Below are 18,530 nucleotides of genomic sequence, written 5' to 3'. Positions count from 1 at the left end.
GGTTTCACGTCATTTATCACCTCTAGGGGGCAGAATATACTAATTGGTGGTTGCGTTCCCGTTGTCCTGCATTCATCACCTTGAGGCAGTGAGGGAGAAAAAAAAATTGCAAAAAGTGAGAGTTACAAAGTCAGAGGATCCCTGGTTTGCAAGGTCATGTGGTGAACAAAGAACTCAAGTGGGAGGTTGTGATTTGAGAAGGCCTTTTGCATCATCTTTGTTGGACCCACTAATGAGAGAGTCCACTCAAACTCACAACACTCGCTCGCGTCTCTCTCTTCTAGTCACCCCTTGAGGTACACTTCTTCTTTGGATTATTGTTTATTTTGGATGTCGCACATGACTGTGAAGGAGTGACAGAGGGATCTACAAAAAGAATCGTCTTGGCTCCATCTTTATTGACACTTTTTAAAAGGTGCACTTACCCTTCACCTTACCTGTGTGGAATTTTCACATGGGATAATGCCTTCATGCTGGAGTAGAAGATCCTGGCTTCCAGCTTTGTTTGCTGCCACCCTGGTACTTGTTCCTCTTGCTCATGCTGGATCCAGCCAGGACCGAAGGCTGGCAGGGTCGTCCTCGTGCTATGGAGGCTTTGACCTTTACTTTGTCTTGGACAAGTGAGTTGAACTCTGTTGTACAACAATGAGGAGAGAATCGTGACACTCAGTTTGGTTGCATGAATTCCTTCTTGTAGTTTATATGACTGACAAATTCAAGCATACAGTATGTAGAGCTGTTGAATTTGAGGCATATTAAGGAGACATTGATGTATTCAATGGCATTATAAATCTATAATACAGTCAGCAGAAATGTTTTTCTTATCAGTATGGTCCCTGTTGATGGGCTGATGTTGCTATGGTGTCATAGGCTTTAAAGTGCATTTCAGCCTGGCGCACTAAATGTCCGCATATGTTAACCATTAACGACCACTTGTGTTTGTTCTCATCAACATAACAGAGGCCACGTGGGGGACATTTAATCTTAAATTGATGGGCAATAAGTTTGTACATGTTGCTAAGTCACAGATCAGTTGATTAGCACAATTTAATGAGATTCAATGCAATAGTATTAAGAATTCTCTCTTTAGAATGATAAGAGAACTCAACTGTGATTGACACTACAGTGAGCGTGTACCTTGTTTACATACATAAAAGCAAAATATTAGGAACACCTATTAGGATGACGCAGTCTACAACTACAATAAAAAACACTGAGCATTATTAACTTTATAAAGGCAGAACTTTGATTCAGCGCCTGTATTGTGTCTCATTACATTGTGCCGGTGTACCTAATTAACTGCCAAGTCACTGCATGTATTAGTAAGTGGACTTTATACTATCTGGTTCAAATCAAAATGTTTTTGGCAAATCTGTAATCCATTAGAAATATTCAACTGCAAACTTTTCATTGGCCCACTCGTAATATATCTTAACAGGAAAACAAAGTTCCCTCATGGACTTCTGAGGCAAAAACATCAAGCTTGGTGAAAATGTAACTTCTCTGTATTCAAAGTTACAGTAGAAGACCCTTCATTTCATACATTTTGATTTACTAATTACATTTCTTCCTGGCAAAACAAGTCGGCCAACAAGAAATATTGGTCACATTGATGTGAGAATGTGGAAGGTGGGACATGGGACTTGAGTGCGTGCCCGTATGCGCGCCCTGCAGCTCCAGACACGGCTGGTGCATTGTCCAGTTGTCTGAGTAAATTTTGTATTTTCCGTTTGGGACTCATGCATGTGTCAAAGTCGATGCACATCTACGTGCATCATATTACTGCCTCCTTTTATTGTTTTTTTGCATTGTATTTTCTCCCGGATGCACTGAAGTTGCAGCAACTATGGCCTCCAGCTGCCCCCACCCTCCTGCCCCAGTATTAGTCTCATCATCTCTCGGTGTCTCCACAGCCTATTCTTCATTGGCTCCAGATGTTTTAATGTTTCAGCCTGTTGTCTTGGCTTTTTCGCGCTGGAACCTACTTTATGTCATGGTAACAATGGAAAAATAGGTGTTTGGTGAGAAGGAGAAGGGGAGAATCGGAGGTTATAAAAACAAAGTTTAAATGAGGACGTCAACTGTGATTCAGAGATACAAGCATGCACATTTGTTGTTTTTTTATTTGATAAAAGCTATTTCAATTCAGTGTCATTTGGTGGTCATATACACGGAAAGTAATGGATAGATATTAATTATCAGAATGATGAATGGCTTCTTTCCGCCCTGCGATGCTGTTGTGTGTGTTTTGTAACTGCACAGGATATGGAGAACTTTATGGCAGTTGTTTTACGACCCAATAAAAACACTAAGGAAAAAAATAAATACCAACAGCTCAACTTGGAAAGCAGCACTATGAGGGGATAAAGAGAGTAAAATTGATTAACAGCAACACTGAACTAGTTATGATCACAGCATGGAACTCTAATGATTGGTCATTTCTTAGATCGGAATAACAGACTTAATTAATTGCGGGTGCATTATAAGGATGTTAACAGTAACTTGAGCAGAGCTATAACAGTGTAATCCCTCAGGGGAAGGCGGCTTAAAGCTTCAAAATTTACTGATTTGCTTCTTTGGAAGCACTGCTGTTGTAATTTAAGCACTCAATTAAAAAACAGCTCTCTTTTCTTTTAGATTAAATGTAGGAAACTAACAATGTGATTTTTCCCTTTGGTAGATCTGGGAGTGTGATGGACCACTGGACTGAAATCTACCGTTTTGTTGAGCACTTAGCTCATAAATTTATAAGGTAAACTAATCTGTGTTTTGGCATGGAGAATCTCTCCAAGAAATGTTTACTGATCTAACGGTGTTCATTTCTACTTGGTTTAGTCCACAATTAAGGATGTCATTTATCGTGTTCTCCACCGAAGGGAAGATTTTGATGAGCCTAACAGAGGACAGGTGGGTACCTATAGCCTCCTGTATACCCCCCCTCCATGGAGCAGGTATAACCTCCTGTATAGCCCCCCTCCATGGAGCAGGTATTGATAAGGATCAAATAGAAAGTAACTCTTCTCAATTTTAGTCCAGATAGATACTCTGCTTTTTAATTTTGTTGTAAACAACCTGCACATGGCTTTCAGATGGATCTGATTTGTTCTCCTCAGGCGATACACTCAAATACTGTACTACTGTCCTACTTAAAGTCATCCATCTGTATCACTACATGCAGTTGGGGCGAGAGTAATGGAGTAACTTGTTTCACTTTATTATATTTTGACAACAATAAATATAACATAAATGTACAATGATTAGGCCATGCTCTAGCCGAATATGCATTTAAGTGAAGGGAAAACAGAAACACATTAAACATGCAAATATCACAGATCTATATATCTGCACTCCCCCAACGGCAAAAGCATGAATGTATCTTGAAGAATAAATATTTTGCATTTGATGAGATGAGGTTATTTTGTGTACGCCACCTCAGAGAACGCATCCGAAAAGGTCTGGAGGAGCTGCAGGGGGTTCATCCAGGAGGAGACACCTTCATGCACGAGGGCATCCAGAGGGTGAGCTGCAGCATCTCCGTCTTCACTCTTCATCCCAAGTCAACTCAAACATGACGCAGTCAATTTAACAGAATTTGCCTCCCTGCAGGCTGAGGTTGTTTGACAGCTCACTGTCCGTGTGTTTGTTCCACAGGCCAGTGAGCAGATATACTATGGAAACACAGAAGGTTTGTATTACAAGATTTTACTCCCCTATGTAGAGTATTTTGTCATATCTGATCTTACTAGTAAGTAAGTAACAGTTATGTTAAATGCTTAAGAGGCAGAGGGTTTGTGGAGTTTTCAAGCCTTTTTTGGGAAGAGATAAAAGAATCCTTTTACAAGACATTAAGTGAAACAGAGATAAACAAGATAAAACTAATTGTGTTAGTCTTTTTGGGGGAAAGAAATACAACAATAGCAAAGCTTTTTTTCTGCTGTACCTTACGGACCCGGTAACAAGTCCAAACAAAGACCAAAGTATCGCTATAATCCAGTGACTGAAACAATCTATGTAATTGTGTGATGCTGTTTCAACAAATTAAAAGGTCAATTTGAATTATTTGGAAAGAAACATAATAGGACCTTCCTTACAATTGATCCTGACAACAACAAAAAAATGTTTGTCCATGTTTACATCTATTTGTTAATGTATTTAAAAATATTATATGATGACACTTTTTCCGCCGTAATTTGCCGAATATATGTTTTCCAATTTCTTGAAATACACACAGCTAAAGTCACCTTGAATGAGAAGCTGAGTCTGCATCATCACACACTGAAGCACCAGCATTACTTGTCTGCATGCTCATAATGAGGCATTATTGCTGAACGGGAGGTCTGGCATGTTCATGTAGATCAGCATAGATCACATATTTATTCAAATTGGATCTGATCACACGGTTTACATCTACAGGTTATCGCACTGCCAGTGTTATTATAGCTCTGACAGATGGAGAGCTGCATGAGGATCTCTTCTACTATGCCGAGAGAGAGGTCAGAGAGACAAATACGCTTCCAGACTAATTGCAAGCAGGTGAAACGTGTCTTTTTGCACCACTAACCTCATTAAATGGCGCCACATCACCGCTTTGATCATCCTGCTGTGTACTGCTAACCAAGAGCTTCGTAAGAGCTCGGTGCAGGTGAGGTGTGTTGGATTTTGTTGTGTGTGTTCAGACACACGTGGCCAGCCAGAGCAATAATTCTACTTAATGAAAGCAATGATTTATTCTTCAACATGGTCTTGGTTTTTGCATGTCTTGTAAACGTTTAGCTGTATGACAAATAGAAGGCTATATTTTGTAAAATGTTGTAAAAAGTTACAATGTAACTGAATCCAGGTTGCTGTGTGGAATGCTGTCTTATTCGTGTTTTGAATCTTTGCCCGCCTGACAGGCCAACCGCTCCCGGAGCCTGGGGGCCACCGTTTACTGTGTGGGGGTGAAGGACTTCAATGAGACTCAGGTGGCTCGTTACATCCACTTTTAGTCTATATTCGCAAACATGAAAAATATTTGACATTTATTTGTGATAGAATGAAGCTACTTTTACACTGAATGCAGTTTCACCAAACCTATCAACTCTCTCATACTGTGTAGTGTAATGAAAACGTTTTTTGTTGTTTCTTTTTTTTTTTTTTTTTTTTTGCAAAACCAAAAGTTCCAGGGTCAAGCTGCCAACTACTCTTCTTGACAATCGCAATAACCTCTTGTTATGTAAAAATGTTAAACTCACATGATTTTCAACATTCTTTTAATGGGACATTTTTATATGAAAAATGGTAGAGCGATCTTCCAAGGGCAATGTTAGTAAATGTGTCATGCATATCCAAACATCTCAAATTAAATACAACAGGAGTAATACATTCTTTTTTTTTTTCTTTCTGATTACGTCACACTTTTGCCAGGCCAGAGAATTTGTGCCCAATTAAAAAAATTTGCACTGCCAGCCACACCCATCAGGTTGTTTAAATGACAACAAATAGGGTTAGCGCACTTGGACAGACAGCGACCAGGAAAAAAACAGCCAGACACACACTGAGAAAATTAGCCCAAAACATTACTAAGGATTATGATAAAGGTTTATCTATATACTGTACATCATTTTCTCAATTGAATGCTGATTTGTGTTAAATATGAAATTGCTTAGTGGAAGGACAGCAAAACAGTGCTGTATATCCGTTATGCACGTTGTCACTTGTTTAGTTAACAAAGGTGGGCCGAGTTTCAAAATTTAGACATCTGGACAATGACTTAAGAAGTAGATTTGTGCTAAAGAATTAAATGTGGCGCTTGTGTTTTTCATTGCTCACCTTTAGCTGGCGAAGATTGCTGACAGCAAGGACCACGTATTCCCTGTCAATGATGAATTTGAGGCTTTGCAAGGGGTCATTGATTCTGTAAGTATGTCACTCTTGTCCACACAAACAACACTTGTGTGACGTTATAGCATTGCCCACCTTGAAATATAATCCATGCATCCTATGACCTCGTAGTTAGACGCACCAGAATGCATGCCGGACTTAAAGGACATGAAACTCTGCCAGGGACAGAATTTCAGAAAAAAAACAAAGTTGCTGTGACTATGACTTTTCTGTTTCTGATCAGTGAGGACCATGTTTGGCCGATCAGGATCAAATATCTTACTGGATCTCTCGTGACTTCACTAGTTGTCAGGAAATAAAACACAGTCTGTCGTGACAACACTTATGCCTTTTGATACGTTAGGCTTTTCATCTGCAGCGCATTATCATCTAATTTGAATTTCAAGGAGAAAACATGTTCTCGTAGACGCCAGGGACAGTTAAAAACAGTTAAAGTAGCAGCATCATGTCAAGAAACGCAACAACGCCACAAGTGTATTGCTGAAATTTGCCCTGGGACGGGAAGCAAGCGATATTAGCATAAGAAAACACTGACACTGTAAAAATATTGAGGAGAATGCCAAGTTATTCCCGTTATAAGGCTTCCATATTGATGCTCCGTCGCCCTCATTTCCTCAGATCCTGAAAAAGTCTTGCATTGAGATTCTGGCAGCTGAGCCCTCCAGTATCTGCGCAGGAGGTGAGGAAGCAAGGTTCACCTTGATGCTGAGCATTACAAACTTGGCACTGAAGAATTTTGGGTCATCACCAATTGTTGAGGTGATATTTTCTGTTTCTTTTCCCCTCCATCAGAGTCTTTCCAGGTTGTAGTGAGAGGAAATGGATTCCTCCACGCTCGCAATGTTGATAAGGTCCTGTGCAGCTTCCGCATTAACGACACACTTATTAAAAGTGAGTGAAACATATTTAATAATCCAAATGAACAACGTGTTTATTATTCTGGCTTTAGTTTTCACTGTATTTATATGAGGGTAATAGCAATACCTCTCAGTAGTGAAGATGCATTTAATTGGGTTAATACAAATATATTGTTAGATGCTACCAACACTTCTCTGGCAGTGTCAATTAAAACTAAGCATTAACATCTTTGTAAAGGGAGAATTTTTCACTCTTGTGTTGGCTCTCATTATAATATCTAGGTGAAGTTTAAATTAAAAGGCTAGGGCACAGATGGAATTCGTGTATGATCAAAGAACGGTGCCGAGTTTACTGCTTCTGCTATTTTATTTTAAAAGTTTTTGTGTTGTTACAGCCTGTAAAGAAGATGTCAACCAATGCCACACATGAAACATAGTGTGTAAAACTAACAAACAGGTTCCCCAAAGCCTTTGCTGGTGGACTAATGAAACAGTTGTGAAAACCGCTTCCTACTGTGCTCTGCAGGAGGTGCTGGTCTAATTACAAAGAAACATCAAACACTTCTGCTGAATCAGCCAATCTGGTGAATGTCTGTTGTATAGCTATAGATGACGGCGTGTAGACGTGTTGGTTAGACATTGGTTGCGCGATGTATAAATATTGCCCACACACACATTTTATATATGGTGTGTGTGTGTGTGTGTGTATATATATATATATATATATATATATATATATATATATATATATATATATATATATATATATATATATATATATATATATATATATATATATATAGTCATTATAGAATTGCTACAACCGTATCGAATGGTGCTTTAGACTTTTGTGCAGCACTACAGTTCTAATTAACTGTTTAATCAAAGCTGAACTGGCTTCATGAAAGGTGAATTGAGAGTAAAGGGTGGAAACTGACTATCCCTCCAAAAGGGAGGTAGGTGGAATTCTGCAGACTTGGGGGAATTAAATCCTGTGTGCTCTTCCCTGGATTTGCTGAAGTTGTTCTTGAGAAGTCTCTCAGTCCAATTTATCTCTCTTTAATGGAAGAAAAAACACAGTGGATGTAGGGATGAACTTTGGGCGAGATCATATATGATCATGCTCAGTTCCTGTTGAGGCTAAGCTGTTTCTGGCCACGTTATTCGCTTATCCCTCCATCCTGCATGAAGTTTCAAGAGTGGATCAGCCATGACCCATGTGACTCTCGTGTTGATTTCCTAAGTTCTGGGGTATGCTGTCCCCCTGCCAGGATAAACACAGCGGCCTGGTCATTGTGCTTGTTGGAGCTGCTTTCCTAAAAGCCAGCTGGAAACGGACAAGACCTAGATTTGCCTCAAAAACAAAAGCTGTCAGTTTTGTTGACGTGTTTCTACGAGAGGCTTTATTCCCCTATATTGAAAACACTTGTTTTGATTTTGAGGGAACGCTCTTCTCAGAAATTTGTGAACTGACTTCTTGTGCAAGACACTTCTTTCCATGAACAAGTTCCTGGAGTCCCGTCTCCTTTTGCACAACATTCATTTGATGTGATGTCTTGTTTTTTTGGTAATAAATTGTGAACAACAAACCAATTTCAGATAAACGGTAAAACATTGAGTTATTTTTAGGCTTGAGCGATATAAAGATTGCTCAAGCCAGGATGTGAGAAAAGTACTGTTTTCCTGACCCTTTTCCATCTTTGTTTTTAGTGGTGAAACCTTTGATAGTGGAGGATACATATCTTCTCTGCCAGGCACCTGTGCTTCAGGATGAGGGAATGTAAGTTCATCACCGTACTCCCTTTTGTTTTTCCACAGTACCACCAACCTGACCGTTGAATCAATTTTGTTCTTTTCCAGGGCAGCAAATCTTTATGTCAGTATGAACGAAGGTCTCAGTTTCATCTCCAGTTCGGTCACCATTACAACTGTGAGCTGTGTGAGTACAACATGACGCAAAAATTAGTCTACTAACATGGTAGACAGATACACTGTAAATCTAAAAACACACAAGCACAACAACAAAAAAAACCTCATGAAAATGGTTTGTATTATATCGTAGTAATGGTGATCTGCACTGCATTTAAATAGACTCTCTGTGAGTAGTGGAACGCAGCTTGTGATTTGAACTTCTGTCTTCTGTTGATATTGAACCAATATTGGCGAAAATCATGACTTTATAATGCAATAGCAGAACACTATTGATCGCTGGTTGACCTCTGATTTGTCAGTATTTCATTACAATCTTTCCCAAATGAAATAAGAACTAATCTATTCCAGGGTCAAAACTGTCATCATAACATTAACTCAATGTACAGGCAATTTCAACAATATCGTCGACTGTCATACAAGTGTAAAGATAAGTCACCTTGTTTATATTTGAAGGTATAAACAATGTAAGACTCAAGCCTCTATTTTCTTTCGCAGCACATATCCGGTGGGGCGCAAATGCAAAAGAAAGTTGATCTAAATGTATGCCTTCTCAGACCACATCTAACTGCCGGCACAGGCTAGACCACTGGTCCAACACGATTTCAGTGAATTCGATCGGGGCACAGGCAGAAAGATACTGAGGTCTGTCAGCAAATTTAAGTCGCTGGCAGTTATCACCTGCTCATTCTGTGTTTAGTCAAGATACCTACTCACTTTGTCTGTTGCCACACCGGTCAAGAGGAGTGACAGTGCTCCACTCACGCACGCACCGCTGCGATTACGCATCGTCCTTCTCCACACAGAGATTTCTCCGCCGAGACTATCATCGCGTCACATTTAAAGGGAATGAGAGGAGACGCTTTGATTGCCTGCAAATGAAGTCGGCTGAAAACACCACAAACACAGTGGCGCAACCCGCTCACTCTCGGAGCTAATGGGCTGCATTGATCTACGAAATTACCAACACCGGTCTAACCCGCCCCTGGTGCACAGTTGCGTCGCCTGCCGCACCGGAATGATGCCGTCCACGAAAATGGGGCCCTCATTCTTTAATGAAAAACAATGAAGGTGCCATGCGAAGGTGATTCTTCACATTGCAGATGTACCTCACGCGTCTGAAATTTAACATCCCTAATTGTGCCACTTTGGCTGAACCTTGCCAACAAAGCAACGGTGTGTATGGTTGAGCTAGAGTCTTACTGCTTTAAATGCGAGTCCGCTTACTTTATGTAACACCCCTTATTGAGGCTTAACCATCACTTACATTTTTTTCCCCCCCCCAAAAAGCAACGGACGACATTCAACTTCAGATGTGCCACGGTATCAACAACAATGAGCCAGTAGAGTCCATCTAAACAATGCAATACAGTCCCAGGCTTTTTGACTGCTCTCTACTTTTGATCTACACCAGTGCACCATAAGTAATCTACAGAGAAGCCATATGTATTATCGCCCTGCACACATTCAAAACATTTACTATTATTGTAGCTGTAGTAGACGTTACAGTTGGACAACAAGCAATTTCGTGCTCCATCTCACCTCAGCACCTCTGATGGGTGAACCGATGCTTGCACTGAACATACCAAAACTCCCGACACACATTGAGAGAACCTGTCATTGGGTGTTGCTTCATCTAGCTCGATTTGACCCGCAGTGAGGCGCATCTGGGCCTCCTCAATCAACCATGTGCGTGGTTGTCTAGGTTGACTTCAGGTCTAGAACACAGAAAACATTGCCGCCACCAAAGAAGCTTGGCTATAGCAGAATTCTACTAACAATGCTATTCAGTGGTTTACAGTGTTTATTTCCCCCACTCATGACTAAGAAATTACATGGCGGTCCTTTAAATTACAGCCAAGTTAACTTGATTCAATGAAGGACCAAGAACTAAAAGGGCTCCAGTCTTTGGACAGTATATATTTCTCCATAGTGTGACGCTCTGTGTTTATATCTCACAGTCTGATGGGACCATTTTGGCCATCACTCTGCTCATCCTCATGCTGCTCCTCATCTTGGCTCTCCTGTGGTGGTTCTGGCCCCTCTGCTGCACTGTGGTGAGTCCACCCCCTCATATAGATTATTAGTCAATCCCTCTTATCCTGACGATGATGACAAACTGCTGCTGAGAGGCGGTCACAGAGCTTCTCGTTTGCAGTTTTTGTGTGTGGCTAACACCAGCCTAAGGCGTCTTGTTAACCTAAACAGTGAAAAGTTTAGGTTTGATGTGTCACTCAGGGCGCATGACCCGTTTGGACTCATATTGCAGAATGATGCCCAACAGACAGAAGAGGTCAATGTCTGTTTAAGTAATTGGGGCTCATCTTGTTTGATCTAAAATTCAAGTCGAATTTACTATCACAGTGCATGTACGAATACACTCACAGATCACAACATTAAGTACAACTGCACGTCTAATGAGAGCCAAAATAAGTGCTGTATCAAAATAATAATGACCCGGCTCTCATTGATATTGGTATCCATTTAACAATATAATAATTCATGAGGCGGCACGGTGGGCGACTGGTTAGAGCGTCAGCCTCACAGTTCTGAGGACCCGGGATCAATCCCCGGCCCCGCCTGTGTGGAGTTTGCATGTTCTCCCCGTGCCTGCGTGGGTTTTCTCCGGGCACTCCGGTTTCCTCCCACATCCCAAAAACATGCATTAATCGGAGACTCTAAATTGCCCGTAGGTGTGAATGTGAGTGCGGATGGTTGTTTGTTTCTATGTGCCCTGCGATTGGCTGGCAAACAGTTCAGGGTGTACCCCGCCTCATGCCCAATGACAGCTGGGATAGGCTCCAGCACGCCCGCGACCCTAATGAGGAGAAGCGGCTCAGAAAATGGATGGATGGATAATTCATGATGTTGTTGAACTGTACATATACAGTATATACCTCTGATAACGTCAATCAAAATTCAGCACTATCATCTAGAACACCTGTCAAACTGGTGGCCCGGGGGCCTGATTCGGCCCAGCACATCATTTTATGTGGGCCAAAGCAAATTATGTGGGTCGACAATGTTTTTGCTAAAAGACTAAAATTGCAAATTGTCTTCCCTTTCAATAACGTTGAGGTATTAAGAATGTTTCTTACACAGGCCCCCTTTTTATGTGAATTGCATACTAGTTGAACAGTTTTTTAGTGGCTTCTGATTTCAAAACTAGTTATCCAAAAATGTGTTGTTTATATGTAATAATATAAGACGATGATACATTTGTATGGGTTCACAGTCAAAACGGCCCTCGGAGGGAAACCATAACTACGATGTGGCCGATGACAAAAATGAGTTTGACAACCCTGAAGAAGACTGTGCATGTGTTGTGTTTTATTGGGTGTGTTCCATCATCAACCAGAAATGTTTTTAACAAATATTAAATGAACATTTGTATTTGTATACAATATGTGTCTTAAGAGAAAACAGTGGCTGCGGGTCTTCGACTGTTGCGTTTTCACTCGTGCTGGAAACTCCACTAAAGTTATGACTTTCGTCTTGTAGGTTACAACCTTTTTTCTCAGAAGAGCGTGACGTTTTCTCATAATATTGCAACTTTATTATTGTGAAATCACAACATTTAATTTCATTATTGTACTATTTTAAAAAATATATATTGTTGGGATTAGAATGATGAAAAATTATGATAGTATAGTTATAAATCACCAGAAGTGAAGTGATTTGTGAAACAGTCAGCTGCTCTGGACAGTTTAATATGCATGGAACACCACAACTGTGCCAGTATCAGAATATTGCAACAAATGATCTCGTCGGAGTTAAATTCAGTCTTTCTCCCTTGGAAAGAAAACAAAACAAAACAGTCTAATAGTACCACTGGTGGAAACAAGCAGACCAATATGTCCACTTTTACAACATGGCTGCCTTTATGCGCTCTCTGTTCTTGTCTATTTCATGGTATTTGAAGTCCACTCGTCTGTTTCGGAAAACGATGCCGGGTTACCATGGAGAGTTATTCCTGCTCCAAGATGTGGTAGAAGGATGGAGGAAAATCACAAATAAGAAAAATCAGGGTCACGCAAATTTGCCGAATGCATTTCATTTGCTGTCTTTATTTGGTTTATAATCAACGTGACAGCTCATCTGTAGATGGCAAAAATGACACAAAAACACACACGAGAGGCGCGTGCAGCCTGTGCCAGGCAGACTAAACTGTACATGCAAGCAATGTGCCATCACATATGCTGGTGACTGTTCAGCCTTGCTGCAAACTCAAACGATGTACAACTGAAAATCTGAGAAAATTATGAATGTATTGCACTGAGAGGATATCGCTACAAAGATAATAAATAAATAAATACATAAAAAGATAGTATAGTATTTTTGAAGCTCATTTTTGCTAACAAATATGGAAGGCAGATTTCTAGGTCAGTGTATTGCTCATCGAAGAGGACAAAGCCTTTCCTCAGCCATGGGCGGAGACAATAAAGTTTTAAACATGCTTTTATGACTTTATCTGATGTGGCATGGTCTTCTCTCTCCGTGTGTTTATTCTTTCTCAGATCATCCACGAGCCGCCGCCACCTACTGCGGAGGAGAGCTCGGTAGGAGCAACAACACCCTTTCTGCCAGTGTTTAGTTTATTCTGACATCTTAAACCTTAATGACCAAACGTTCTCTTTCTCTCCCTCCCTGGAATGAAAGTCTTCAACAATCTCTTAAATGCGTCATGAGTTAACGCCCTCCAACATTAACAATGAAATTCAGACTTTTGCTATGTTCCAACCCATCCCAGTTTGACAGCTGATTTGAATTTATAGTCTCAAGTAAACCTCCCAGCATTCTGTTCGAAAGTACAGTATATCCTGATGAATAAACCACTAACATCCCATTGCATTTGTTTACACTCATAATACTATTCATTCACCAAACAGACAGACTGGCATGGGACTTTGTCTACTTGACAAGATGATAGATTATTAGTCAGACAGGCAATATATTACAAGGATGAAACGTCATAAGATTTTCCTTTCGGGCTTCTGGGTTCTTTCCTTGGATCTGTCAACTGACCACAGTCAGACAGAGAAAAAAAGAGAATGGGTGTCAGAGTGGGGAAGCCACACAGCAGGATATCGACTTAAAAAAACGATGCCTGGTTCGCGGTTACTACAGTGAGAGGGCATTTGCACAGGTTGCAAACTTGCAACATTAGGTACACCTGCACAATTGAACAGCAGTTCTACACTGCAGCAAACTGTAACCACAGACACAGAGCTATTTTAAGAAGAATAAGTGAGCTACTCGAAGCCAGTGAAATTGCCTCTCATCAAATTGCTTCCTGTCACAATCCTACAGGACGATGAGGACGATGACATGCCAAAGAAGAAATGGCCCACAGTAGACGCTTCCTACTATGGAGGGCGGGGAGTTGGGGGAATCAAGAGGATGGAGGTGAGAATACCCTGACAAAAAAACCCTGCACTTTAGGCCTTAATCCCACAGACTTGAATGAAATACACATCAAAGTGATCTTTGTTAAGGTTCGCTGGGGTGAGAAAGGCTCCACTGAAGAAGGAGCAAAGCTGGAGAAGGCCAAAAATGCCAAAGTGAAGATGCCTGAGCAGGAGTTTGTGCAGTCCCCCATGCGTGTTCTCAACAATGGCATGCAAAAACCTTTAGGGCCCCACAAGTGGTACTCTCCTATCCAGGTACCGGAATGAGTGTTGTGATACTGCTAAGAGAAACTTCATCCACACTCATATTCATTTCTTGTAGATTTCAGGGAAATAAATGTAGTACATACACAAAATAAATGTAGTACATCTACATATACACAAAAGTGTGCAACCTAATCTGATGAGATTTGAATATGAACATGATAAATTGCTACCAAATAAAAGCCCAATCAGGTTTAGAGCGAGATAAAACTACATTTGGTATTACTAGTCCTGAAAACATATTTTCCAAATTACAATTTGGTAGAGATACAGTGGATCCTCATGAACTGTTCACATTTAGAATCTATTTTTCACATTAGAAATAATCGACATTAAATTAGGATTTCTTCCCTGAAAATGGTATGACTTCAGGCGTATTCAAATATATTTTTAAGTGTCACATATTTTAAAGAATATGATGTTTTTAAAAAATAATGTTTTAGGACATTTTTAAAAAGGCCCTCAAAAGCAACTGCTTGCATGTTGGTTTGTCTACAACACACAGCTGGGACAAACGACCAATGTTAGTCAGCTGCAGGTCATGTAAGTACAAACCTTACCGAGATCTGTTTGTGAAAATGATATTAGATATATAGTTTTCTTTATTCAACCAGAAAAGGCATTTGAGAGCAGTTTCTCATTTACAGATATATATTCAGGTAATACTGTCGTTTCCATGTAGCTATGCCATCATTGGGATAAAGCAGCGACAATTCCTTCCCAGCCAGCAGGAGATTGTTTGTAGAAACCAGGCTCCTGTTGGACTGACCTCCAGGGAATGGGGCTGCGTGACTCGCATTTTTCTGAGGAAGAAAACAGCTGTGTGTTGCCTCCCTTTATCCTCAGCGTATTTGCTTTGTTTAAAACTATGAAGAAGAAGATGCACAATGTCAATTAGTAGAAAGGGCCTTTATATATATATATATATATATATATATATATATATATATGTATTATATAAGAAGCAAATCAACTGTTATTGCACCACAACATCTGTGTCATGAAGATTGTTTTCTTCTTCTTTGTTTCTGTAGAACAAGCTGGATGCATTGTGGGCCTTTTTAAGAAAAGGCTACAACCGCGTGTCTGTTATGAGACCTCACCCAGGTGACAAGGTAAGAATACCACAAAACTGCAGATAAAGACAATGAGTGTGAGTGATTAATCCTACTAATTTACTGCTGACATGGACCTGAGCATGTCGAACAAGGACACCCTTTTATACCACTAACTGTAGAGAAAGTAGTGGAGCTGGGAGCACTGTTGAGCAACTTTATTTAGCCAAAAATGGGTATTTTACCAAAGAAAAATCTCACGGCACACCACCGAGCAAAAACTGTTACTAAAAGTATGAATACTGAAATAATGATGATCTCGTCTGGTTTTACTTGCAATTTCCCCCGTGTGAAACTTGGGTCTGTTTAATTGCACACAAAGTTTTACACTCTTCTCTCGTATGAATGGCATCAGGTGGATACACAGATTTAGTGTACCCTCTGACATCGAATGGAAGAGCATTTACTTGTTCTCGATATATCTAATTTACAAATAATAATTTTTGGACAAATTAAGTGAAATTTAACAATTTCCTGCATGCGGCATCCCTGATCATCTCTCACGGGCACACTAGGTAGCCATGGCACCCTGATGGAGAATCACAGATGTTGAGGACGAGTTCTCAAACATTATGTCCAGGGACCCTTAGACCCCCTCGTAATCCCAACGCCAATTGAACGCCACATTACCAAGTGCCTCTAAATGCCATGGGAACGAAAACGTTCCCTATTTTTGAGAAAAAAAGTTATGAAGTTACGATAAGAAATTCATGTCTCAAAAAAACTTTAGAATCTTATGACAATAAAAAAAAATTTTTTGCATATAAAGTCATAATCCTAGGAGAATAAAGTCACATTTGTACAAGATAAAGCATTATATTACAATACTAAAGTCAACGTTTAACGAGGGAATATTCTTTACATATGCATCTCAAAAATACAACTTTATTGATATAATGTAATGGCTTTTATTTCGTTAAAGACACCTTTATTCTCCAAAAATAGGCTTGTATTCTCAAAATGTTTTGTTATAAAGCAGCAATGTCATATTTATCTGATGATACTGTACGTCGCGATCATCAGAGCTTCTTATTGACCCAAAGCTGAAGTAGGGAGGCGTAATGGGTTTATTGCTTGTTTTATTGGGGCCCCTGTCCTCATATGTAGCTATGCACCTTTTTAAATGATGCAACATGATAATTCAATATCAATAATTACAAATGATTTTGCGGACCGCTGGGGGACTGGTAACCGCAGTTTGAGAACCACTGCTGTAGCGGGCCTCATGGGCGAACTGGTGGTAAATTGCGAGTTAACCTTCATTGAAGTCTGGCTGCAATACCAATTCACGCGGGGAAAAGACGTCTGCTGAAGTCATCATAGGGGGAAAAGCCAAATGCTATTTCTCAGTGGCCAGCTGTGGAGTCACGGCGATAACAGCTAGTGCACTTTACTGTTGGCATCGACCATGCAGTCTTGAGTGGGATTGGCACAAATGAACAAAATTACAACATGAATGGCATTCAACATCCGTTAAGGTTAAACTGTTAAGAAAGAGAAGGGAAATAAATGTAGTTTGTATGTAGTGCCGTACTAGTGTTTGTCTACGAAACTGATTGTTGTATTCTTCTCACTCTCCAAGACTGCATATTTACTGCCAACAGTAAAATGCAATGTTAACCCCCCCCCCAACCCCCTGCACAACTGTCTATTGAGAAATAACATTTGGCTTTGTCCTGTGATGACTTCAGCAGAAATCTTTTTACTGCATCAATTCGGACTGTGGTCAGACTTCAGAAAAGCTCACAAACCTTCATAAAATCACTTCACTTATTTTTTGATTTGCACCAACATTTTGGCACATTGGCCATCTCCTCACAGAGTTTCGTGGAAATCGGTTGTGTAGTTTTTGGCTAATCCATAACTAATTGCAATCATATACTTATGATTGCAATTAGAGTATAAAGTAATCATTGTATTTAGAACAATAACATATTTGAGATCCAACTTGTTGTACAGCAGTGTCACAGTCAATCAGCTTTACAATCCAGACTGCTATATAAAGGCCTTTGCATTCACATATATTATATATTCACTATACCAGCTACTTGATTGTTTTCACAAAACTGTGTCAGGTGGCACACAGCTGTGTTTACACTCAAGTCGGACTGGGAGTATGGAACTTTGTGAGTCATTGCTTCATCGCAAGTGTTTCTCATTTAACCCGTAAGGACAACAGAGGGAATGGCAGGTCCAGCTCTTAGGGGTAAAAATGTTTTTTGTTGTTGTTCAGTGTAGAGAGAGCCAAGTATCCAAGTATGATTGTAACAGAATATGTGAAACATCTGACTCAAGTGAAAATACATGAAGATACAAGGCCAACGCTTTTCACAAAAGCAAAACATTCAAAAATATCACAGAAAAAAAAAAGAAAAAACTGTGAAAACAACATCCCTGAACTATTCACATTCATGTCTACAGACATCATTGAGCAAACAAAATGTTCTACGACGTATCCTGGAAGGGGCCGAGTTATGCAACCGCAGCTCAGATTCCACTTATATTCATTAAATCATTCGGTTAATCTGTGATGATTCGAAGATCCATTCGTAACATTATGCCCAAGGCAGCGGTGCAGCTCACTGAAGGACTGGCTGGCTACCAAATTGGCCAACCCTCTCATAATTAACACTTTGTAAAGACGGCTTCAAACGTAATTGCACAGCTCCTACACATAAGGAACATGCATGTTCAGTAGGCTTGCACACACACACACACACACACACACACACACACACACACACGCACTCATATTATTACTTCTTACATTTAGGCATTCATTCCTCAATTCTGCCGACTGAGTGAGGTCAGCAAGGAAACAAAACAAAAAAAAAAAAAAAAGCAAACAGGTGTTGAACATTAACCTGTAGTCACATTAGTTGGCAAATTATTTCCACCAAAGTTACACTTACACTTCAATTGTGTGTCTGTCGGGTTTTTTTCTTTTATTTTTCCAACAGGTCTAAAATAAACAATAAAAAAAAACACCATCCCTTGAATTGGGAACCCTATGAGGTCGTCTAAGGATTTGCAGTAAACCGTCACTATTTGTAGTGACGCTTAAAATGTTAAAA

General features: G+C 40.0%; 1 protein-coding gene across 1 annotated transcript; it reads left to right on the top strand.

Moving 5' to 3' along the window:
- Positions 1-134: 134 nt before the first annotated feature.
- On the top strand, positions 135-17,279 carry antxr1a (ANTXR cell adhesion molecule 1a). Its single transcript, XM_061671520.1, has 17 exons — positions 135-620; positions 2,681-2,752; positions 2,836-2,907; positions 3,437-3,518; positions 3,652-3,685; positions 4,414-4,493; positions 4,896-4,964; positions 5,818-5,898; positions 6,502-6,562; positions 6,676-6,774; positions 8,451-8,520; positions 8,601-8,679; positions 10,631-10,726; positions 13,187-13,228; positions 13,980-14,075; positions 14,165-14,332; positions 15,376-17,279. Exons 1-17 carry the CDS (start codon positions 463-465, stop codon positions 15,481-15,483), a joined length of 1,467 nt encoding a protein of 488 aa, XP_061527504.1. The 5' UTR covers positions 135-462; the 3' UTR covers positions 15,484-17,279.
- Positions 17,280-18,530: the final 1,251 nt, after the last annotated feature.

This window comes from Phycodurus eques, chromosome 3 (genome assembly GCF_024500275.1).
Source record: "Phycodurus eques isolate BA_2022a chromosome 3, UOR_Pequ_1.1, whole genome shotgun sequence".
NCBI classification, from domain to species: domain Eukaryota; kingdom Metazoa; phylum Chordata; class Actinopteri; order Syngnathiformes; family Syngnathidae; genus Phycodurus; species Phycodurus eques.
The sequence above is the reverse complement of the archived record's forward strand: the minus strand, read 5'-3'. Positions and strand labels throughout refer to the sequence as shown.